The sequence below is a fragment of the Sus scrofa genome, chromosome 13 (assembly GCF_000003025.6).
Source record: "Sus scrofa isolate TJ Tabasco breed Duroc chromosome 13, Sscrofa11.1, whole genome shotgun sequence".
In the NCBI taxonomy this organism is placed as follows: domain Eukaryota; kingdom Metazoa; phylum Chordata; class Mammalia; order Artiodactyla; family Suidae; genus Sus; species Sus scrofa.
In genome coordinates this window covers 38,725,815-38,751,809 of record NC_010455.5, presented here as the reverse complement: position 1 = coordinate 38,751,809, position 25,995 = coordinate 38,725,815, and the positions used below count along the sequence as shown (strand labels likewise).

The 25,995-nt window shown below is 41.5% G+C and overlaps 1 protein-coding gene across 4 annotated transcripts in view; it reads left to right on the top strand.

The window, feature by feature from the left end:
* The window catches only part of ARHGEF3 (Rho guanine nucleotide exchange factor 3), a 342,982-nt gene that overhangs the window by 173,790 nt on the left and 143,197 nt on the right, over positions 1-25,995 (top strand). For all 4 annotated transcript variants that reach the window (XM_021068992.1, XM_021068994.1, XM_021068993.1 and 1 more), the window contains one exon: positions 13,096-13,158. In XM_021068992.1, the coding sequence (XP_020924651.1) occupies positions 13,096-13,158 (63 nt within the window). The remainder of the gene's footprint in view (positions 1-13,095; positions 13,159-25,995) is intronic.

Genomic DNA, 25,995 nt, shown 5'->3' with positions numbered 1-25,995 from the left:
CCCTTGTATGTTATTTGTTTCTTTTCCCTAGCTGCTTTCAAGATTTTCTCTTTGTCTTTAATTTTGGTCAGTTTGATCAATATATGTCTTGGGGTGTTCCTCCTTGGGTTTATTTTATATGGTACTCATTGTGCTTCCTGGATTTGAGTGAGTGGTTCCTTTCCCATGTTAGGGAAGTTTTCAGCTATTATCTCTTGAGATATTTCTTCTGTCCCCTTCTCTCTCTCTTCTCCTTCTGGCAGCCTTATAATATGGATGTTGGTGCATTCAATGTTGTCCCAGAGTTCTCTGAGACTCTCTTCATTTGTTTTCAATCTTTTTTCTCTTTTCTGTTCCACGTCAGTGATTTCTACTAGTCTGTCCTCCATCTCACTTATTCATTCTCCTGCCTCCTTTATTCTGCTCTTGGCTGCTTCTAATTAATTTTTTTACTTCAGTTATTATGTTTTGCATCTCTTCTTGCTTAAATTTTATATCTTGTATCTCTTTGCTCAGCATTTCCCATAAATTATCCATCTTTGCCTCCAGTTTATTTCCAATGTCTTGCATCATCTTCAGCATCAACCGTCTAAAGTCTTTTTCTTGGAGGCTGAGAATCTCCTGATCACTTAGCTGTTTTTCTGGGTTTTTTTTCTTTCTCCCTTGTCTGAGTTATCATTCTCTGTTTTTTCATTTTTATAGGTTTTTGGTATGGTGACCTTTTTACAGATAATAGAGTTTTAGCCTCTCTTACTTCTGGTGTCTGCCCCCCTTGTGGCTGAAGTTGGCATAGGGGCTTACTGTAGGCTTCCTGATGGGAGGAACTGATGCCTGCCCACTGGTAGGTGGGGCTGATTCCTGTACCTCTGGTGGATGGAGCCTTGACTCTGGGTGAGATTAGAGGCGACTGTGTGCTTGGGGGCTCTTCAGGCAGCCCGTTTACTGAGGGGCGGGACTGTGATTCCCCCCCCCCCCCGGAAAATTGTTTGGCCTGGAGCTTCTCAGTGCTGATGAATGGGGCCAGATTTTCCCAAAATGTCCACCTCCAGAGAAAGGCACTCTAATGAATATTCCCAAGAGCTTTGCTTCCAATGTCCCTCCCCCACAACAAGCCACATCCCCCCCCTGTTTTCCCAGGATGACCTCTAAGAACTGCAGTCAGGTCTGACATAGTTTGCTATGGAGACTTTGCTTTGCCCTGAGACCCAGCGCACGTGAATGTCTGTGTGTGCCTTTTAAGAATGGGTTCTCTGTTTCCCCCAGTCTTGTGGAGCTCCTGCGCACAAGCCCCACTGGCCTTCAATGCCAGATGCTCCAGGTGCTCTTTCTCCCAATGCCAGATCCCTAGGCGTGGGGACTTAACCTGGGGCTCAGAACTCTCACTCCTTTAGGTGAGTCTCTGTGATACAGTTACTTTCCAGTCTGTGTGGCTTCCCACCTGGGAGGTATGAGGTTGCTCATATTGCGTAGTCGCCCCCCTCCCTCTTTGTCTTCTGGAGTAGGATATCTTTTTGAAAGTTTCTGGTCCGTTTAGTTAAAGATTGCTTGGAATTTGATTGTAATTTTGTTGTTTTTAGGAGAGAAGTTGAGCTCCAGTCCTTTTATTCCACCATCTTAATCCCATCTAGCATAAGATACTCTTGAATACCCTTTACCCACACTCACTGATTGTTTATTTATTTATTTATTTATTTATTTATTTTTTTTTGTCTTTTTGCTATTTCTTTGGGCCGCTCCCGCGGCATATGGAGGTTCCCAGGCTAGGGGTCCAATCGGAGCTGTAGCCACTGGCCTACGCCAGAGCCACAGCAACGCGGGATCCGAGCCGTGTCTGCAACCTACACCACAGCTCACGGCAACGCCGGATTGTTAACCCACTGAGCAAGGGCAGGGACGGAACCCGCAACCTCATGGTTCCTAGTCGGATTCGTTAACCACTGCGCCACGACGGGAACTCCCCTGTTTATTTATTTTTATTTTTATTTTTTATTTTTTGCTTTTTAGGGCCATACCCGCAGCATATAGAGGTTCCCAGGCTAGGGATCCAGTCAGAACTGTAGCTGCTGGCCTATGCCACAGCCACGGCAACACAGGATCCCAGCCACATCTGTGACCTACACCACAGCTCACAGCAACACCAGATCCTTAACCCACTGAGCAAGGCCAGGGATTGAACCCACATCCTCCTGGATCCTAGTTGGGTTCTTTAACTGCTGAGCCACAAAAAGGAACTCCATGGTTGTTTATTTTTGCTTTCTCTCTCTCTGGACTTCTCTTCCTGTGTTTTGGCTCTCTGTATCAGTCGATAGATAGATAGGTAGATAGATAGATAGATAGATAGATAGATAGATAGATAGATAGATAGATAGATTATATGTAACATATAAATGTAAATTATTTTCTTCCTATTTATTTCTTCCATTATTTCCCTTTAGCCCCTAATAATTTAGTGTAAGAACAAGAGCATCCTCTCACACAGTATAATTATCAGAAGCAGAAAATTCAATATTGACAAAATATATTAACTCATCTACCATTCATTTTAAAAATTGCCAACTTTCACAATAATGTGTTTTATATCATGTTCTTGGTCCAGAACCAAATTTAAGATCATGAATTACATTTATTTACACATATTCTTTAGTCTCTTCTAATATGGAACAGTTCCCCAGGCCTTCTTGGCTCCTTTCTGCTGGAAGAGAATGTGGATGGGCTGTGGAGGTGAAGAAGTAGGAGCTGTGAGTCTCTCTGGCTTCCTGGACCCTTCCCATCCTCTGACCAGAGAAAAGTGGACTCAGCCCCTTCTGTGTCTTGCATAATGGGTGGTCAATGTGAAGGTCATTCTTGAAATTTCTTCCCAGCCTTTAAAAACTCATTGACATTTCATTCTCCTTAAAAAATTTAAATAATGGCTTGCATGTCTTTCCACAGAGTCAAGTTGATGGACTGTTTTTATTCTGTGGCTTTACCTGCCTCCTCCTACCCTGCTAGTTTTAAAAGCACAGAGCCAGATTCAGCTCATTTTAGGTTCAGTGTCTTAGAAGCAGACCCAGATACAAGGGCAAGTAGTTTATTTGGGAGGTGATGCCCAGAAGCATTGCGGAGGGAGTGGGGCGGAGAAGGAAGCCACCACAGGATGTGATCTTGAACAGGTTAGCTCTGTGGGCAGCTGAGGCTCAGTCCTGTGGTGGAGGAGGGGGCTTCTGGGAGACTGTACACGGCTGCAGTTCTCAAACTTTGCTGCACGTAGACTCACCCGGGGAGCTTCTGAAACTCCTGATGTTCAGAATCCTGGGATGGCAAGAGCTAGTCCCTGGGAGCTTTTAAAACTCCCCCTGGTGATTCTGGTACACAGTCAAGACTGAGAGACCATACCTCAGTTGTCCTCTCAAGCTTTAGGATACTGGCATATTTACGTACCTACTCCAGTTCATCCCAGGTTGGGGGCTGCTCCTAGTGGCGCTCACACCCAAGCATTGCTGGCCTGTAGAATGCCAAAGCATGCCAGGAAATGGTGATTGCCCCAGGGATGTGGGCCAGCAGTATTGGCTACACAGCTGGATGTGATAGAAAATCTTGGCTTTGTCCACATACTTGCAGAGCAGTTTTAATCAAGTCATTTAAACTCTTTAAGTCTCAGTTTCCTCATGTGTAATAACTTCTTTGTATAAGCTGTATGGATTAGACATAATATATGGAAAGCACCCAGCATGCAGTAGATTCTTAATAGACCGTTGTTTAAACCCAGCAAGGGGAAGGAGAGAGAGAAGGAAGGGGCTACTTTAAGCAGTCAGAATATGCCATCAAGAAACTAAACTTTAGCAACTCAGGTTGTGAGTTCTGATCTTGTAGACAACACCAGTTAGTTCTACCAGGGAAACTTTTTCTTATTTAAAGAAGTGTTCTGGAGTTCCCATTGTGACTCAATGGGTTAAGCACCAGACTAGTATCCATGAGGATGGGGGTTCAATCCCTGGCCTTGCTCAGGGGGTTAAAGGATCTGGTGTTGCCACAAGCTGCCATGTAGGTTGCAGATGCGGTTCGGATCCACTGTTGCCGTAGCTGTGGAATAAGCCAGCAGCTGCAGCTCCAATTTGATCCCTGGCCTCGCCTCAGTAAGTTAAGGGTCTGGTGTTGCCATGAGCTGTGGCATAGGTCACAGGCAAGGCTCAGATCTGGCGTTGCTGTGTCTGTAGTATAGGCCAGGGGCTGTGGCTCTGATTCGACCCATAGCCTGGGAACCTCCATATGCCATGGGTGTGGCCCTAAAAAGAAAAGAAAAAGAAAGAAAAAAATTATTGTAATTGTTAGAAGATTTTTTTGGGGAAAGTGCTCTGTTTAATTAGATTTTGTGCTTCTTGTCACATTCCATTATTGGAAACCTTTGTGACTATGAACCCCCTTTCCCACCTTAGATGGGTGCCCATAATAAATTTTTTCTGGAGCATTCTTTCTGGAAAATATATTTGCCCATACTCTGCCCTGGGTAGACCATTTTTCTGTCTTCTCTCCTGCTCCTCTGGCCTTCAGTGCTTTAGAGGAAAAAGTGGTCTGTAAATGTTTGTGGGATAACCGTGAATGTGGTTGCTCTTGGTTGTCAGGGCTGGCGATGGCACTGGCCAGCTGGCTGGACCTCCCCCACCTGTCACCTCCTTATTCAAACAGCTTTTCCTTCCCATGGAAGAGGAAGACCTTTCCTTGGCCAAGGTGACCGCATCTCTGCATCCAAATAAGCTAAAGGCTAGGTGTTCTGTGGCCAAAGTCAATCATTAGGGCTTTTCCCAGTTTGCCAAAATCAAGTTAATAGGTACACTTTTATACATTATAGGAATTTTCTTCATGTTTTTTCCCTCTGGTGCCTACTCTCACTGCCCTTACTTCTGTTTTTGCTGCTACTACTGCTGATAGATAGTACTCGAGAAGTTACTCTGTGCCAGGCATTGTGCTGAGCCCTTGATTCACAATGATGTATTTAGCTCTCATGATAACCTTGGTATCCCCATTTTATAGACAAGGAAACTGAGGTTCAGAGAAGCAGCATGACTGGGATTGACACCCACCAAGTCTCACTTTAGAGCCCACAGAGCATCTTTTTTTTTTTTTTTTATGTTAGAAGAGATTTATTGAATACATTGCTAAGGGAAGTAGTGGTCAGAAGAGCTCACCTGCCCTGGAGTAGTGGTTTGGGCTCTTTTTATTACAGGAACTGGTGTCCTCTCTCTCGGTTCCCGCATGTAAATAAGGGATTGAAACATGGCAGTTCTGGTTGGCTGATGTTTGAGGCCACTCATTAGTCAATTGGAGGTTAACACAGAATGGCTTGTGTATAAAACGGCTTCCACCTAGCATCTTTAAACCACAGTTAATGGCATCTGAGCACAAATTGCATACTATGTTAAGATTTATTTACTAGAGTTCCCATCGTGGCTCAGTGGTTAACAGACCCAACTAGTATCCATGAGGATGCAGGTTAGATCCTTGGCCTCATTCAGTGGGTTAAGGATCTAGTGTTGCCATGAGTTGTGGTGTAGGTTGCAAATGCAGCTCAGATCTGGCGTTGCTATTGCTGTGGTGTAGGCTGGCAGCTACAGCTGTGATTGGACCCCTAGCCTGGGAACCTCCATATGCCGCAGCTGCGGCCCTAAAAAGATTAAAAAAAAATTTTTTTTTTAAATTTACCAACAGTTCAGAGAGCACCATTATTTCCAGATTTTCTATCCTGTGATTACACGGAATAATCTAGGAAAAAGAATCACGGTTCCTGAATGCTGGAAAAGGGAGGATTTTTAAAAATAAGGAAAAGAGGAGTTCCTATTGTGGCACAGTGGTTAACGAATCCGACTAGGAACCATGAGGTTGCGGGTTCGATCTCTGACCTTGCTCAGTAGGTTAAGGATCTGGCGTCATCATGAGCTGTGGTGTAGGTCACAGACGCGGCTCAGATCCTGAGTTGCTGTGTCTCTGGTGTAGGCCAGTGGCTACAGCTCCGATTAGACCCCTAGCCTGGGAACCTCCATATGCCATGGGAGTGGCCCTAGAAAAGGCAAAAAGACCCCAAAAAAAAGGGGGGGGGAGAAAAAAACAAGGAGTGTATTAAAAATGGAGTAGGGGATCCCTTTCAGTACTCTTGCTCAGTTGTAGGGCTGAGACAGAAGACAAACAAGATATGGATCCTCTCCCTGCTCAAAAGCGAGTTTAGTGAGTCAAGTTCCAGCTAAGGGCAAGCACAAGAACACAAAATCCTTTTGCTAATCTCTCTAAAGAAGGCCCAGATGAAAGCCCTCATCAAAGCCTCTGAAACCACCAAAGCTGTTTGCCAGCAAAGAGATAAATCAGAAAGGTTGGAGATCTGGTTTGAATTTAATAATTACAAATGACTAATCAGGGGCCATTTGCTGTCAAGTCAGGAGCTGCACTCCCTCCATCAGTGCATTTTTGCTGCTCTGGTCACTTGGTTATTAAATAGAAAAGGCCCTGTGATTAAATCACAGGGCTGTTCTGACACTAATCAATTCAATCTTGGCCATTTAAAATTAAGTCAGGCCTTGCACTTGCCCTGTCTCTGTGACAGAAGTGGGAACAACACACTGCAAACGTGACTGAAGGTATCCAGGGAGCATCCATTTATAACCCTGTGTGATGTGGGCAGTTAGAGGAGGGTCAGGCTGCATCTCAGGCCTCTTATCCATCATCCTTCAGGATCCTTCATCTCTAATACCACCCCCTGCCCCCTGCCTGCCTCTCAATGCCGAGTAACAACAAAGCAGCAGTGACAACAGTAGTAATAGTAATTATGGAATAACCACAGTGGTGATAATAACTACCATTTTTTAAATCTCTTGCCATATGCCTGGCTTCTTTTAATATCTTATCTGCTTGAATCCCTTAATAACCCTATAATGGAGAAATCAGTTTACAGAAGTATTCTATAGATAGATTCTCACACACCTGGAACCTGCCTGGCCCATAGTAAATTCTTAATAAATAGAGCGCACCTTGCCCAGGGTCACACCAAGGAGTAAATGTTGGAGCTGGATTCTGAATTTGGGTCTGTCTCATTTATGCTCTTAATTTCCTTCAGGTAGGTGGGTAAATTCCTGGTGAGCTTTTTTATATTGTTGTAAAACACCTATTGTAGTAAATAAATATTTACATTTATTTTATATTGTATTAATTTAAGTAAAATACAATTTTTTAAACAATATAAAAAGAGAAGAAGCACTAGATAGCAGTAGGATCAGTGGTTTGGGAACCAGGCTGACCTCAAGGAAACTCTCTTCTCTGGCATTTACTCATTTTGTGAGCTGGAGCAAGTTACTAAAGCCTTCTTGAACTTCGTTGTCCTCTCTGTCAAATGAACACCTCCATGCTTACTTAGGCTGGGCTAAGGAGAAACTGAAATGGAATTGTCCTTTAATGGGTGAGCACAGTTCTTGGCTCAAAGCAAGTGCCCAGTTTCAGCATTCACTTCCCTTGTGTATCTATCGGAAGGCACCTGGAAATTCTCCTTTGATTCTAAAACTCAAAGCTTCAAAGGATCCAAAGATTTGGGTCTAGAGAGAATGGAAGCTGAGCCTAGTAAGAGTAAGATAGGCTTGGATCTGGGGCCAGCTCTTTTAAAAATCCATCAGTTGAGGACAGGATAGAATCAGTGCTCTTCACATAGAGCTGTACCCAGAACTACAGAACAATCGATTGTTCCTGGATCATTTACTGATGTGATTTTGATGTATGTCTCATGCTGCCAGAAGATAGCGAAGCCTAAAAGAGATAGCCATAGAGTAGCCCCGAGACCAAGGATGCATTGTGAAAGTGGATGGGTCACCAGTAATGAGCCTCAGAGTCCACCTGATCCATCCAGAGATACATGTATCTCCATCAGAACTCACATCCAAATATACAGAAGACTTTGCTCTGTTGCAAATTAACAAAGAGCTTCCTGATTGTTTTTTGATCCAAGAGGCTTGAGAAGGTTTTTTCTAGCACCCAAACATTTCTAGAAAGTGTCTCCATCAACTATGTAACCCACAGGGCTAAGGAATCTGAAAATACACTCAGACTCTTTGTTCCCATACATTTCCCTCTCTAACTGCCTTTCCTCCCAGCCCCAGATAGGCACCAGGCATTCAGACAAAGAGTTCAGGTGCCTGTTAAGTTCATGTATGGTTTGGTTAAGCCGGCTGTTGCCTTTTCATTGAGGTTTTAGCAATCCTGGATTCCTTACTCCTAAAGCACATCTGCTTAGTACACGTGCTGTTGTTCAGGGCAGTGCGTGGATGCTCCCTGGTGATGGATGTGCCTTGCCTTTGAACAGACCTGACCTTGCTTCTCCTGGGAGGAGTGGAAATCACCAGCGTCCCACTTGAACCAATGTCTGAACAGCCATAATTTTTTTTAACATGTCTATATATTTTAAGGAAAATAAATGCCCCTGCTTGTAAGGAAAAGATTCTTTCTTATTTCAAAAGCAAGAATCATAGCTTGAACTTGCATGTTTTCAGTCTCCAAGGAAATTTGAGGTTGAAGAATTTCAGCCTTCAGTGAGCTTTGCTTTTGAGGTTTTGATTTAATTTTGGCAGCCAGGTGGTTAGCGGAAGGGGAGGGTGTCACCTCAAGAACACTGGCCCTCTTTATTTATTCTTTTTTTAGTCACTCATTCAGAAATTATTCATTGACCTGCTGTTCAGCTCAGGGCACTGGGGTTCAAAGTTATGTGCTCAGGTCAGAGAACCCAGCACAGTCTCTGGGCTCCCCCAGGGCACTTTGTTTTTCACAGCTGAAGGGGAAGAGCGTTCGCTTCAGTAACTTTGACAAGAATAACAGGGTGGGTCCATGGCTCTTCAAATAGGCTGAGAACCTGTGAGATCAAGTGTGCAAATGCAGGCGTTTCACACGCAATGTCCTTCCTGCCTAGGAACTCCTCCAGGTAATCTGTCCATGGCTTCTGATGCACAGAGGAAGGGCTGTGCTGGGCTGGAGGAGTAACTGCCTATTTGGTTCCCTCCATTCCTTCCACCTGCCCTTCCCCACCCCAAAGTTGGGTAATTGGTAAAGAAGATAAGCTTCTCAAAGAGAGCAGGGCTAGGGGCACCAGCAAAAAAAAAAAAATCTAGAAATACTCCTCTGGGTTTGGCTAGGTATCAGTATTGTACTGGGTTCTGGGAATGTGATCATGACAGACTGAATCCTGCCTTCATGTGCTTACATCTCCTGAGAAGGTCAGCCAAAAACCAGAAAACAAAAAAATTAAGCAAAGTTTCTCTCTAAAGTGGGTCACCCTTGCTAGTCTCTGTCTCAGCCCCTTACTTATCTGACTCATTCACATCTGTAATTATTTTGATTTCTTTTTATTCCCAGTTAGAGGGCAGGGAGCATGTCTGGCTTGCTTACCGCTGGATCCTAGGACCCAGAGCAGGGCTTTGCACATCTGAAGTGCTCGGTGAACATATAGTAAAAGAGCAAACAGCTAGGTGACATGTCGTGAACTGTTTGTCTTGGGCCCAAAGTTTAAACTTCAGGCTCCTTTTGTTTTGCTGACCATGGTTGTTCACCACCCTCTGCAGTGGGAATTAAAAACCCACTTTGATAATCCACCTAGATTTCGTTTTACAAAAATACGTGGTTTTATCAAGATCATTCTATCCCAGATTAACTGGCTGTGGCTTAATGTAAAAGGCTACTAGAGGACTTCTGTCTTCTGGATTTAACACTTGGGTGTGTGGAAGCATCTGGGGTTAGTGATGCTTATGAGCCCTGGGGGATGTACTGAGTTGGTCTGGAGGGGGCGGCAGCATGCCCAAGAGAAATGATCTCTCTTATTATCCCCTCTCCTTCATCATTGTGGGCTTCTTGGGATAACAGGCTACTATTAACATGTCATGTTGACAAAATCATGGAGCCCTGAGGAACAAAACTGTAGCATCATAAAATTCCATAATCTGACAATACTAGGCAGCAACATACATCTCTAAGCCCTACAGTTCTGGTAATACATAATGGGAGCCATTTGTTGCACCCCTGCTATGTGCCAGGCCTTGTTCCAGGTGCCGCACATACATCATCTATGATTCTCACCGAAGCCTGACCTGGTGGGCATTATTTCCTCTTTATAGATAGTCCCAGAGCCTTCATCCTTTCATGGCATTTCCCGAGATCCTAGGTATAATTCTGTAGCTTCTAAAGGCAAGAGAGGCCAGGCTCAGGAAGGGCACAGGTTCCCCTGGGTGGCAGGACACTAGCATAGCCATTCCCTGCTCTTCTACCCCAGCACATGTTACTAATTGATGGCAGACTTATCTCATTTGCTGTGCTATGGAATCCTTCTCAATACAGTGCTCCAGGCAGACACTGCCAGACATTCTGGATGGCAAATGAATCATAACCTATTTGCCAAGCATGCTTTAAACGGTGTGTGTATGTGAATGGTTTTGCCCTAGGAATTAGAATCCTGCATTAGAAGTGTTATACTGTAGCCATGTAACTTGTAGCAAAGTGCTTCTCTCTCCTGACCTCAGCTTATTTACCTGGAGAATGGGAATTATCTCTTGCCATCATACTTGTCTCAAACATCACAATAGGAAGTTCCTGTTGTAGCTCAGTGGGTTAAGAACACAGCATAGCTGATGGAGGGGAGGGAGTGGAGGATTGGAGCTGGCTATCAGTCAACGTAGAAAGATTACAAGAGATCGCGAATAGCATGAAACTATTAGATATCATGGCAACAGAAGAAATGGGGAAAAACTAATGTAATATACATGTAAGATAACCTGACTGTACAAAAAAAAAAAAAAAAAAAAAAAAAAAAAAAAAAAAAAAAAAAAAAAAAAAAAAAAAAAACAGCATAGTGTCTGGAAGGATGTGGGTTCCATTCCTGGCCTCACTCAGTGGGTTAAAGATACAGCATTGCCATGAGCTGCAGTGTAGGTCAGATGTAGCCAGATTCCTGAGTTGTTGTGATGTAGGCAGGCAGCTGAAGCTCTGATTCAACCCCTAGCCCGGGATCTTCCATATGCCACAGGTGTGACCATAAAAAGAAAAAAAGAGAGTCGCCATATAAATAAATATAAGCCAGGAGTTCCCACTATGGCACAGTGGGTTAAGAATCTGACTGCAGTGGCTTGAGTAGTTGTGGAGGTGCAGGTTCAATCCCTGGCCAGGAGCAGTGGGTTAAAGGATCTGGTATTGCTGAAGCTGTGGCTTGAATTCAGTCCCCAGTCTGGGAACTTCTTCCATATGCTGCAGGTGTGGCCATAAAATCAAAAAATAAATAAATAAATAAATGCCAGTAAAGTGGCTTCAGTGACACCACAGTGCCAATTTTAATTTTAGCTGGATGATAAATCAGTGAGGATCAGGTCCCCACACAAACAGGAAGCATCCTCAAAAATGGCAAGTGGTGATCAGCATCTTCCCAAGACTCCCCCAAAGCCCCTGAGTGGAGTATTTGACCCCCTAAAAATCACGTGGTGAACTTGTTAGAGCAGATTTTAGGACCTCAGAAGGGCTGATTGAGGATCCTGGTTCATAGTATTGGATCTCTAAATTATCCCACCGCTCAAGTGGAATAATGTGTAGGATCTAGCATTCCATATGCTAGATAGAACCATGTTCATCTTTAGGATTTTAAACATCTGGATAGAACCATGTTCATCTTTAGAATTTTAAATATCTAGATAGCCAGTGATGGAAAAAGAAGCCCCAGCCCCCTCCCCATCTTTGTCTGACAAACTCTTATTCCTCCTTCAGACCTAATCAAATGCATCCTCCCTTAGAAGACTTCCCCAGCCCCCATCAAGGCCAAACTAATTACTCCCTTACTGTGCTTCCAGTTCTGCAACCCAAGTTCTGGGCACCTACTATGTACCAGGCACTCTACTAAGCTTTAATATGTGTTAGTGTATTTACTCTCCCCCCTTGGAGAAGAGAAGCTAATGTTATCACCTCCACCTTAGAGGTTGGGAAAGGGTGAGTCAGACAGTGAAGTGACTTTGCCTAGGATGATTAGATCTTACTGCATTATAAGTTAATCACATCAGTGTCTGCATCTCCTACATGAATGTGAGTTCCTTAACTGGAAGTTGCTGAGATGAACAAACACAGGACCTGCCACATAACACATGCTCAACATGTGCATCTTTGTTGCACTGAAATGGAGAAATAATAAAGCAGTTACAATGGGACAGACAAGGATCGCTCTGGTTGCTTTCCAGTCTCTGCCCATGTTCACATTCCTCCTGATAGAGGAGAAAGAGGATGAGGAGGTGGGCTTCTTTGGAGGTTGATGATTCCAGATGTACCTGGACTGCACTGTAACCTCAAACCAGTGATTCTGGTCTTTTGATAATTTTCTGCCAAGTAGGATCAGGAGACTTAGTAAGTCACAAATTAGGGACTTGAGAACTACTTGCCTGATTGGTTAAGCTGGGGATACAAAGAGAGGTGACTATCTCTTCGATGAGTTTTATTCTGGTTGTGCATTAAATATCTTTTATTTTTATAAAGAGGAGAATATATTTTTCCATATTCAACTTCATAGACTTCCTCGGTCACAAGTTCATTTCCAATATAATTTTCTTTAGTTCAGATTCTTTTCTGAATCTTGGTGTTTATGACTATAAAATAAGAAAGTTGGAGAAGATGGCTAAGGTTCTTTCCAGCATTCTGGTTCTGTGATTACATCAGCACCCTGGATGAGGTTTAGAACAAATTTAAATTACCCAAGTACAAAGCAGCTCTAAAAATGGAATATCTTAAAGTGAACGAGATTTTCTTTCCACTCTAATCTCTTCTTCCAAGCTAATAAAAATCTGAACTTTGTATCTAGGTTTCTAAGCCTTGATATACAGAGACATTTAGAAAAAAAAAAAGAAAATCTAAAGAGAAACTGAAGCCGCATGAATAAGAGCAATAATGCAAACCAATTAGCCTAGAGCTTAATAGTGTCCCAAAATTTCTTAGGCTTTTTTAGAACTCTTCTTATTCATAGCTTGGTTAAAGGTTTTGGGTAACATGGTAGAAATGATAACGATTACATGTGCTATTTGATTGCATTTTTTCTTTCCTTAAAGCCACAATTCTTGTTTACATTTGAACTTGGTTTTATCTTTTGTTTTACAGCGAAAGCGGAAGCAGAGCACCCAAGATGAAGATGCCGTTAGTCTTTGCAGTCTTGATATAAGTGTAAGTACAGACCTTCCTACATCTCTACCTTGAGAATACCTCTCACCTCTGAATGTACTTATTAATATGCTACATGCTGTAAGTGGGCTTCCAGGATCCAACTATGGAAGTTGTGATCTGGGGGGAAACTTGTTTTAAAGAAACATTTCATGGTACTGAAGAAATCTGTGTGGCCAACTTAAATTTCCAAGCCAAGTTGTTTATTGCCTGTGTCTTTTCTCTCGTAAAATGAATTATGATCTCAGCGCATCTGGGTAGAAGCTAGATAAATGCCTCTGCTATGTTAGAAGCTGGTCATGGAAGATGGACCGGGTGTTTGTCCCCCTTTGGGGAAGTTAGTGAGTTGGCTCAACTAGGCAGCTGGGTGGCCCAAAGGCCAGAATGAGTCTCTAGAAACATGGCTGAGGGAGTGGCTTTGGATTCAACAGGTCTTAGTTTGAATCAAGGTTCAGTACTTTGTGTGTGACATCTATCCTCACCTTTCTCTCTTCTTCTGGACCTAACAGGATTGTTGTGAGGCTCAAGTAAAAGAATGTAAGAGAGAATACCAAGCTCATTGCCTGGTACCTTCTAGGCACCCACCAAATGTTACCCTGTTTTCCTTTTCAAGGAAAAGCAGAAACTAACAAAAATGTTTAAGTGACGTGATAGTTGAGTGCTAGTGATGATAGAGGTTGAAAGCTTTTTTGGATTTTCCAGACCCATTTCCTTGGATATTTAATTTCAGCAACTTTCTTTACATGGCCTCTTTGTCTCCCAAGTGGCAGAATTGGGAAACCTATGTGGGCTTCTGATGTTCTCAATTATCCAGAGGCTGGGGTATAGGGTAGCAGGCCCTCCCTGGGTTTGCCATGTCTAGCATCTTTTACACTTCCTTGAAATTTAAATGTTGTGCACAGCAGATCCATCTAACAGTAGGTCATGGTCTTTCTCCTCTCGAGAGACCACAAAAGCCATTCTTGTGAGATGAGGCTTCTAAGATAAAAAATTAAGAACTGGGTTATGGTCCTGACTTCCCATAGCTAACGATGTCATCTTGAACAAGTCACTTCATCTCTTTGGCCTCATCTGTTAAAAAAAAAAAAGAGAGAGAGAGTGGTTTGAGATCATCTTCTAAAACCATTGTGAAAATTTGAAAGTTCATTGTACACAGATTGTCGGGCTCTCATCTCTTGACCAATATAAACCATGCTCTCCTAGTTATTTTTAATTGTGGCAGATTCTTGTATAATGCAGACAGCCATGATAGAGTGAGCCTGAGCTAGCATTAATGTACTTGCACATCTTTGTTTCACCATATGGTGTTTGTTCCAATCTTCAGACCATCAGATTGACGGAGTTGGACCAGCTGATTAGATTGCCATGGTAACAGACCCAAAAAAATGGTGTTCTTCTGGGTTTTACTTTACTCGTTGAATGTTTTATTGTTGACAAGTAAAGTCTTAGAAACTTCCCTTATTGGCAACAGGTTTTTGGTGTTTGAGTGTTTTTAATTTTGTGGTAATATTAGAATTGTTGACTTTCAGAATATATAGAGCCCTTAGCCATCATAGAGCCCAGTCCCCTTACTTTGAAAATGAAGTAGAAGCCTAAGGAGGTGTAGTGATTTATAAGACTTTAATCTAGATCATTTCTAAGACCATGCCTCATCATACATTCCCTCTCAACTATATTTACTTTTCAGGAAAACATCTCTAGAAGTGTTATTCAAAGAATCTCTCTCATATGGAAGGATTTTTCACAACTATGAGTTGTGATTTGGTTTTTTGTGTTGATTGGCATCAATGACCTTGCCTTCTTATCAGGGTCACCTAAGCTCATATAGTGATTAATTTTTTGTCTTTTCTCCTTATGCAGCTACCGAAGGTACTGCTTGCTTTCTTTTTTAACCCTATCATATCATGTTTTGTCACAGTAAAGAGATTTTCATGGAAGTCTACATTCGTGTTGGGAGTCAGCTACAGCCAAACTCCTTTCTGATTTACCTGGCCTTTTTCCTGAATCTTAGCAAACAAATTCCAGAACCTGGGCAGAGTTTCTTCCAGATATTGTCACATAGTATTGTAATCATTATAAAACTTAGAAGAATCCTAGAAGTTGTTGGAGGACATGAAAACTGGCGTTCTGCAGGTTTACTGACAGAACAACCTGTATGGAGATGGCGGACTGTGTGTCAGATCCAGATGTGGACGTGGAGGAAGTGTTACTGACCTTCAGTGCCTGGCACCTGACAGGCCCTCAGTAGAAATGAGTTAAATTGAATGAAATAGTGGGTGGAGCCATTCATGAGAAGATGTTTTGGCATAAAGGCTACAATGTCTCAATAAATACCTGAGTCCAACAACTTACTTTCTCTAATAGATAAATGGCTTTGCAGTCTCCTCAAAGGTGCTTTCAACGGGGATATCCAGTAGCGTCACTGTCCCCTAACTAACCAGCAGCAATAGTGAAGAGTTGTTTTGAGCCTCTTTTTGTGTGTAGTGGAAAGTATCTGAAAAAAAGGTGGGTTCCAGTGGATGACTCATACTGGAGGATGTGAGGGTTTGGAAAAGTAGTATTAGTAACTCTCAATTTTGATTCCACTTAATAAGTGGAAAGACATTCACCACATGTGTGCTTTGAACAAGAAATTGCTAAATGAGAGACAAGGGGTCTTTGGGGATTATGGTCAAGTTTTCTTCAAGTCCTAGCCCAGTGCTGCACAGTGAGCTCTTGGTAAATACTTATTGGTCGATAGATTTTTAACAACAAAATAACAACAACAAAACAAAACAAAAAATCAGTGAACCTTCCTAATGTGTATATGGCATTCAACACACCTGCCCCCTTTAAAGAAATATATCTATGACATAAAGTTGGGAAACATTAACACAGAAATCTACACACACACACCTATTAAAAGCATATATAGGTGTCTGAGTGATAGTAACACCAAACATTCCCACTGATACGTTATTTTCAAGCCTCAGATGACACTTCTGACAGGTACCTGGAAAGGGATTTTCTTACTAAATACCTCTGCAACCTCCTATTGAACTTGGGCTTAGAGACCAAAGAGGCATGGGTAAACTAAGAGCTTATTCTTATAGAATGAGCATCCTCAATTGTTGGTGGGGGGTGGGTCATGGACTCTTTCAAGAATCTGGTGATAGCACTGGGCCCCAGAAATTTTTACAGTATTAATTGTGGTTTCATGGGCCCCAGGGGGCCCAGCCAAGACCCCACATTAGGAGTTCACCTTAGAAAGGAAATAGGAAGGGCCTTAAGGTATGGTGATGTACTTCCACAGAATTATCCACCCCCCAACCCCCGCCATCTCCAGCACTTGGTGAAAAATGAATTGTGACTGGAGAGTCCACACTAGTTGACAATATAATTGGTCTCTATTTTTTCCCACCGTTTTACCCAATCCACTGCCTGAGCCCCCAGCTTCCTGGCAGGATAGAACACAGACTATTCCAGAAAAAAAAAAAATAGCAACCTATATTTTTGAGTACTTTTGAGAACATTTTGCAAAGTGAAGAATGCTCCCAGCAGCCGCCTACAAATCTCTCACGTCAGAGGATATGAGTGGGATGGTTTCAGGGACATCGTTTCCCCACAGCACTTTTCTAGTTTAAATTCTAGTGGGTGAGAAATGCCTGAGTGAAGAGCTGGGTTTCATGATCCTTCAAGAAAGGCCCTTGACAGAAGAGCCAAAGTGTGCCCCTGATGGAGGGCACTGCTTAGCACCAAGCATCTTTTATCAAAAAACAGAAGAGTTTGGGGGTGAGTGTAAAAATAGTTTCCAGTAAAGAAACAATGTAAAAGATAAAGAAAGAATATGTGTTCTTTGTAGAAAATTTGGAAGATCAGCATTCATGGATACACTCACCTCAAAGTAGTAGCTGCATTTTGATGTATTACCTTTCTGGTATTATATACACACTCACTTAAAACCTTTTCATTATGAAATATTGCAGACATACGAAACAGTATAAAAGATACTGTAAATGCTACCAAAGCAACTGAAGAAATATGCCCTTAACAAGGCCTCAGGCCCTTGCATTCCCCTTGCTCCTCCAAGTTTAATGTTTATTGTTGCCTTGCCTTTCTATAAACATGTATCCCTAAATAGCACATATATTTTCCACTAGCTTTTTTTTTTTTTTTTTTTTGTCTTTTTTTTTTTTGCTATTTCTTTGGGCCACTTCCGCGCATATGGAGGCTCCCAGGCTAGGGGTCGAATCGGAGCTGTAGCCACCAGCCTACGCCAGAGCCACAGCAACGCAGGATCCGAGCCGCATCTGCAACCTACACCACAGCTCATGGCAACGCCGGATCGTTAACCCACTGAGCAAGGGCAGGGACCGAACCCGCAACCTCATGGTTCCTAGTCGGATTCGTTAACCACTGCGCCACGACGGGAACTCCTCCACTAGCTTTTAAGGTTTGTGTGAGCATACAATTTTTTAAAATTGAAATCACAACACATATTAATTTATTCCTGTATTTTCCGTTTACTATATTGAGATATCACCACATCCTGAAATATTCTTTAAAAACATTATTTTATTTTTAATGATTTTTCTTTTTTTCCATTATAGCTGGTTTACAGTATTCTGTCAGTTTTCTACTGTACAGCAAGGGGACCCAGTCACACGTACACGTATATATTCTTTTTTCTCACATTATCATGCTCCATCATAAGTGACCAGACATAGTTCCCAGTGCTACACAGCAGGATCTCATGACTTATCCATTCAAAAGGCAATGGTTTGCATCTATTAACCCCAAATTCCCAGTCCATCCCACTCCCTCCCCCTTGGCAACCACAAGTCTGTTCTCCAAGTCCATGATTTTCTTTCCTGTGGAAAGGTTCATTTGTGCCATATATTAGATTCCAGCTGTAAGTGATATCATATGGTATTTGTCTTTCTCTTTCTGATGTACTTAGTATGAGTCTCTAGTTCCATCCAGGTTGCTGCAAATGGCATTATTTTGGGTTTTTTTTTTTTTTTTTTGGTCTTTTGTTTGTTTGTTTTTGTTTTCGCTTTTTAGGGCCACACCCACAGCACATGTAGGTTCCCAGGCTAGAGGCTGAATCGTAGCAACAGCTGCCAGCCTATGCCACAGCCACAGCAACACCAGATCTGAGCCTCATCTGCAACCTACACCACAGTTCACAGCCATGCCAGATCCTTAACCCACTGAGTGAGGCCAGGAATCAAACACACAACCTCGTGGTTCCCAGTCAGATTCGTTTCCACTGTACCATGACAGGAACTCCTATTTTGTTCTTCTTTATGGCTGAGCAGTATTCCATTGTGTATATATACCACATCTTCTTAATCTAGTCATCTGTTGATGGACAACAACATTATTTTAAATAATCATACTTTGTCAAATGGATGCACTAAATTGATTTAACCAGTTCTTCATTGAATATTTAGATGAGTTACAACTTTTGACTATTACAAATAACACTGATGTTCATCTAAGAATATCTTTGTGTAATCTTTTATCAGCAGGATAAAATTCCTGCCTAAAAGGGAATAAATATTTTTTACACTCATGAACAAATTTATACCCCTTCTGGCAGTGAGAGGTGGAAATGAAGTTCAGGGCATTTGAGTGTCTTGTGCAAAAACTCAGTGGGGGTATTGTTTTCAGTTTTCTCTCCCACATTACTCTTTCAACTATATCACCCAGTCCCTCGCTAAGTCTGTAACTTTATATAGGACATTTGCTTATACCACCCCCCCAGGAGGAGCCCCTCCTGCTGCCCCTGGCAGAACCCAGACCCTCTCTTAACTGACAGGGATGCGGCTGGTAGTAGTGGAGTTGGTGGTGGGGCATCCTTTCCCTGATGGTGGGGCTTCCTCACAGGAATAGGTGGTTGAACCATGACTGGGGTTGGAATGAGATCCATTTAATCTTCACAACAGTCCTGTGACCATAGGTGTTATCCTGCTCTTTCCCTCCCCCCCAATGAGAAAACTGAAGCTCAGAAAAATAAGCAACTTGCTCAGTGTCCCAGCTGGTAAATTCAAACCTGGGATAGTTGGACTCCACAGCTTCCCCATCCTGCCTCCAGCACAGGAAGGAGAAGAAAGCTTCAGCTCCATGGTTTCTGGTGATGAACATTCAGCTGGTCTTATTCTCAAACATGTTTGAGCTTTATGATGTGCACCTTTAAATTACCATTCCTGTGCTTTCCAGGTACTTCCCCCTGTTACATGGATGCTCAAAGCACAAGAGTTGACATAGAAGTGAAGGGGGAAGCTTTCCTGTCTTGATGAGGCTAAATGATGTTTCATTATTAGAATGTGTTAAACTAGACATGGAACAGTGACAGGATTATTTTATCTCTGTTCAGCAGAGTCCAGATAATTTAAAAAGATACCATTTCTGTGGTTTTGTTTCTCTTGGTCTGTTCTGGAACTTGCTAACGGGGGAGATTAGCTTTGCCCTAGCCAGCGTGAAACCTTGATGAATTACGTGGGAGATTTTATTTTTTATTTTTTTATTTTTTTTAAAAATTTTCCCACTGTACAGCAAGGGGGTCAGGTTATCCTTACATGTATACATTACAATTACAGTTTTTCCCCCACCCTTTCTTCTGTTGCAACATGAGTATCTAGACATAGTTCTCAATGCTATTCAGCAGGATCTCCTTGTAAATCCATTCTAAGTTGTGTCTGATAAGCCCAAGCTCCCGATCCCTCCCACTCCCTCCCCCTCCCATCAGGCAACCACAAGTCTCTTCTCCAAGTCCATGATTTTCTTTTCTGAGGAGATGTTCATTTGTGTTGGATATTAGATCCCAGTTATAAGTGATATAATATGGTATTTGTCTTTGTCTTTCTGGCTCATTTCACTCAGGATGAGATTCTCTAGTTCCATCCATGTTGCTGCAAATGGCATTATGTCATCCTTTTTTATGGCTGAGTAGTATTCCATTGTGTATATATACCACACCTTCCAAATCCAATCATCTGTCCATGGACATTTGGATTGTTTCCATGTCCTGGCTATTGTGAATAGTGCTGCAATGAACATGCGGGTGCATGTGTCTCTTTTAAGTAGAGTTTTGTCCAGATAGATGCCCAAGAGTGGGATTGCGGGATCATATGGAAGTTCTATGTATAGATTTCTAAGGTATCTCCAAACTGTTCTCCATAGTGGCTGTACCAGTTTACATTCCCACCAGCAGTGCAGGAGGGTTCCCTTTTCTCACGTGGGAGATTTTAATATTGCTCTTATCACTGAGGAGACCAGGCCTACCCGAGATTGGGTTGCCAGTAATACATACTTACATTTAACCTGATGGCATTTTTCTGTTTTGGATTTATGTTCTGCTCTTGTCACCTGCAAAATTGGTCACAAGGTAGCAGAGACTCTATGTTGAGTCCTAGCCCAAGTCTCTGATGACAAATCTGCTCATTTTTGACACAGGCATATTTTGTCTTGCTTTTGGCCCAATTGACTAGGCTGTGGATTGTAATCCTTTCCCTGTGTAATTACTGTGATCTTTTCTCTCTGATCCATGTCTTAAAAAGCACAGTGACAGAGAAGAATTTCCATCGTGGCTCAGTGGTAATGGACCCGACTAGCATCCATGAGGATGTAGGTTCAATCCTTGGCCCTGCTCACTGGATTAAGAATCCAGTGTTGCCTGATTCAACCCCTAGCCTGGGAACTTCCTTTTGCTGCAGGTGCGGCCCTAAAAAGCAAAAAAGCAAAAAAAAAAAAAAAAAAAAAAGGCACAGTGACAGAGAAATTCCAAAGAGCTCTCAGAAGTTAATGTTACAAAGTGTTAGTCATCATTTATTGTTCCCCTTCAGCGACCCTTGTGGGGCCCATGATCATTGAGGGTTCATGTGCTTTAAGAATACCTATTTATTTGAATCTGTCAGCAGAATTACATATTTGGGGAGCTTGGAGACTAAATACCACTTGTACCTAGTTTCCTCACCTATAAACTGAAGTCATAGCAGTGCCTTCCTTGCCTCGGAATTGTAAGGATTAAAATGAGTTAATTCATGTACAGCACTTAGTACCTGGCCCTTAGTAAACACAAACTATGCTTGCTGATTTCACAATACAAAATTGACCTTATGCTTAAATTTGAGGATGCTTGTTATTGGCGCAAGTATTCCATAAATAGAACTGATTATGAAATTTTAAAAAAAGTACCAGGATATAAAGAGATGTATATGAGGAGTTTTATTACAGTATTTTTTTAATAATAGCCAAAAGCTGTAAACAGCATGAATGACCAAATTGTGTAGAGACTTGTAAAATATAGTATAAAATATAAGTATAGAGGACAACTGCAGAACACATAACTATATGTTATGTCTCTGGATGTTTATATGTATTTGTCTATATGAAAGATAAGCATGGGAGAACATATGCTGCATTGTGCATAGTGGTTATGTTGGTAGAATGTGATTATAGAAAGGAATGGTTGAGTTCCAAAGGTTCTTAACCTTTGGCATCTTGTGAAACCTATGAGCCTCCCCCAGCCCCTGAAGACTTTATATGTGCTTAAAATAAAATAAGATTAGAACAAAACCCAGTTGTACTGAAATGCAGTTATCAAAATATTTAAAAACAAATTTGTAGGAGTTCCCATCGTGGCTCAGTGGTTAATGAATCTGACTAGGAAACATGAGGTTGTGGGTTCGATCCCTGGCCTTCTCAGTGGGTTAAGGATCCGGCATTGCCAGGAGCTATGTTGTAGGTTGCAGACGCGGCTTGGATCTCACGTTGCTGTGGCTCTGGCATAGGCCAGCAGCTACAGCTCCGATTAGACCCCTAGCCTGGGAACCTCCATGTGCCGCAGGAGCCGCCCAAGAAATGGCAAAAAGACCAAAACAAACAAACAAACAAAAAAACAAACAAAAAACAAACAAACAAAAATTTGTAGTAAGAGTTACATATGTGCTTCTTAAGGCATAAAGTAACAAGATCGAGCAGCAAGTCTAATAAGTAATATACCCTCCATGGAAGAAGAATAAATGATATTTTGAAAAACCAACACCAGCCACACTGTGTTTTGGAAACATAGTGATTTCTGTGGTGACAAAGTCATATGTCTGCTGATGCTTCTGTGATTTGTGGCCTCTTTTCATACTTTGAAAGAAATGCTAAATTTCACTTGTTAGTAAAACTGAAGATGTATTTTTTCTCATCCAAGGTCACAGATGCCCTAAATGGAATCCCATGGACTCCTTGGGGATCTGGGGATTCTAGGTTAAGAACTCCAGGTTAAGATACTTGATCTGTTATGATAAGCTTTGTATTGTATTTAGAAGTTCACATGACTAAAATTTAAAAATACAACAGATATAACTGATTTTAACCCATTGGTATGTGAAGTTGTTCATGTTTTAAAGGAGGGAATGTAAAACATTATATAAAAGTAAAGAATGCAGTGCAATGGGATCAGTGGCATTTGGAGAATGCTGGGATAAAGGTTTGATCCCTAGCCTGGCATCATGGGTTAAGGATCTGGCATTGCCAAAGCTGCAGCTTTAGGTCACAGCTATGGCTAGGATCTGACCCCTGGCTCGGGAACTCCATATGTGGCAGGGTGGCCAAAAAAAAAAGAATGGGGATAATGATGATGATTTTTTTTTTTTTTTTAGGAAGGCCTTGTAATAACCATTCAATCAGTTCCCAACATTTAGTGTTTAAATTTTTCTTTGAAGAGTTCCCATTCTTGCTCAGCAGGTTAAGAACCCACAACAGTGTCCATGAGGATGCGGGTTCAATCCCTGGCCTTGCTCAGTGGGCTGAGGATCCATTGTTGCCACAAGCTGCATAAGTCACAGATGCACTTCAGATCTGGCATTGCTGTGGCTCTGGTATAGATCTGCAGCTGCAGCTCCAATTTGTCCCCTAGCCCAGGAACTTCCATATGCCACAGGTATGGCCATTAAAAAAAAATTTTTTTTTTTCTTTGAGACCAGCTCAGCTTTTTGAAATAGATGACTTAACTCACCCTAATAGTTTAGTAGAATGTCTTTTGTGCTTTTTCTGCTGTTTGAAAAACAATTTTAGGGTAGAAAAATGTTATTTTTAAAAGATAAATACTGAAGTATTTAGAATGTCATGATATCTGTAATTTACTTTTGAATACTTTATCATAAGTTATAAAGTGACTATTTTAAAATGAGAAAATATTTTTATTTTTAATTACACAAGTAACACTGCATATATAGCCCCATAATTTTAAAAAAATCATGCAGAGATAGAGCCAAGAGGCCCTTAACCATCCATGGTCCTATTTACCTTCTCAGGTATAATCCTGGTTACCAATTTAATCTTGTCCCAGATATTTAGATACAGTTAGATAGGTAGATAGATAGAGCTATAAAAATTAGTTTGTGGTTGCTTTTTAAGGACGTAAGTATTCTCATATTTTTGTTTCACTTTGCAATTTGCTTTTTTTGTTTTATTTTAAGTTGTCTTTATTTTTAGAGCAGTTATGTTCCCAGCAAATTGAGCAGAAAGTACAGAGAATTTTGTATATCCTCTGCCCATCCACGTGCACAGCCTCCCCCCAATATCAGCCCTCACCAGAGTGTTACACTGTGACAACTGGTGAACCCACATTGGCATATCATTATTACCCACAGTCCATTATTTACATTAGTGTTGACTCCATGTTGTGTATTCTGTGGGTTTGACAAATGTGTGATGACGTATCCACCATTATGGTATCTTAAAGAATAGCTTTACTGGAGTTCCCATTGTGGCACAGTGGAAATGAATCCGACTAGGAACCATGAGGTTACAGGTTCGACCCCTGGCCTCACTCAATGGGTTAAGGATCTGGCGTTGCCGTGAGCTGTGGTGTAGGTCACAGACGTGGCTTGGATCCCGTGTTGTTGTGGCTGTGGTGTAGGCTGGTGGCTGTAACTCTGATTTGACCCCTAGCCTGGAAACCTCCAAATGCTGCTGGTGTGGCCCTAAAAAGCAAAAAAAAAAAAAAAAGAATAGCTTTACTACTCTAAAAATCTTCTGTGCTCTGCCTCTTCATCTCTTCCTCTCCCCAGCTGCTGGTAACCACTGATCTTTTTACTGCCTCTGTGGTTTTGCCTTTTCCAGAATGTCATACAGTATGTAGCCTTTTCAGACTGGCTTCTTTGACCCAAAATATCCATTAAAGTTTTTCCATGTCTCTTCATGACTTTTTTTTTATCACCAAAATAATATTCCATTGTATGAATACGCCACAGTTTGTTTATCCATTTGCGTGGTGAAGGATATGTCTCATTGTTTTAACTGCTGCTTATTACTGCATAAGATAAACGGGTCATAGTTTATTTTAACATGCTTCTTCATTGAGGGGAATTTTTGTTATTTCCGATATTTCCCAGTTACAAACAGTGACCATCCTCATATTTCAGAGCAAGTAGTAAGGTAGATGTAAAAAAGTACCTGTAGACACTCGGTGTTTTAATATTAGTGTGTATAATATTAAATCGCCATCTTTGTAGTTCAGATTCTTGTGTAAACAATTAGAAAACAAACTGTTGGAGTTCCTGTTGTGGCTCATCGGTTTAGTGGTAACAAACCTGACTAGGATCCATGAAGATGTGTGTTCGATCCCTGGCCTCGCTCAGTGGGTTAAAGATCTGGCATTGCAGCGGCTATGGTGTAGGCTGGCAGCTGCAGCTCCGATTCAGTCCCTAACCTGAAAACTTCCATATGCCACAGGTGCAGCCCTAAAAAGAAAAAAAACAAACTAACTAAACTGTTAGCAAATGCAGATCTGAACAGGCTGTGAAAATTGGTAGAGCAGGAAAATTATTTTATCTCCATCGTGCAGGCTATATTTAAATAAAAGTGTACAACTTTTAAACTTGCATATCCAGAAGTTATTCCTTCTGTGTCATCCATGGTTTAAAAAAAAAAAAAAACTACAGTTGTAAATTCAAAGGATAGGTTTGTTATATTGACAAAGTTTACATCCCAACTGCTTTAAACATTTTGTAATTTATCATTAATTCTATTTGAGATTATTTGCAATAAAAAGTCACTAGAAAATAATTGTTTACCAGTGCTTTTGCATATGATTTTTTTTTTCTAAAGCATAGCCTGGGTCCATCCACCTGAAAATTATATGTAAATAATCTCAGTTAGAAAGTACCATCCGGGCTTCCCTTCCCAGCTAATTGAGTTTTTCCCCAAATGACTTATGTAATTGCATCAAGCCTCATCTTTGATCTGGTTATATGTTCCTGGTTTCAGTAGCAGAAGCTGTTTTTCTTTTTTCTTTTCTCAGTTATATCTGATGTCCATTCTCTGTGAAGAAAAGGTGATAGGTTGACTTTTTTCCCTTGACATTTCCACATAAACATTTTATTTTTTAAAAGATTTTTATTTTTTCCATTGTAGCTGGTTTAGAGTGTTCTGTCAGTTTTCCACTGTACAGCAAGGTGACCCAGCCACACATACACATATACATTCCTTTTCTCATATTATCCTCCATCATGCTCCATCCTAAGTGACTAGATACAGCTCCCAGTGCTATTCAGCAGGATCTCATTTCCTGTCCACATAAACTTTTTACATTACTGGATTGTTAATACAATTCTTGGGTAACTTCTGAAAAATGTCAAAAGAATGAAGGATCCAGAAAAATACTTATGGTCTGTGTGTCTTTGTCCACGCTGCTAACTTATACTGCTCTGTGTGGCTCATTTATGGAGAGTGGACCAAGGACGAGCAGGTAGTTTTTCATTAAGCTACATTCACAGCTGATATCAATGATAAAGTGTATGAAACTGAATCATGGGCTTATTATATTTACTGGTCAAAATGCCAAGCTTTGGTTTAACT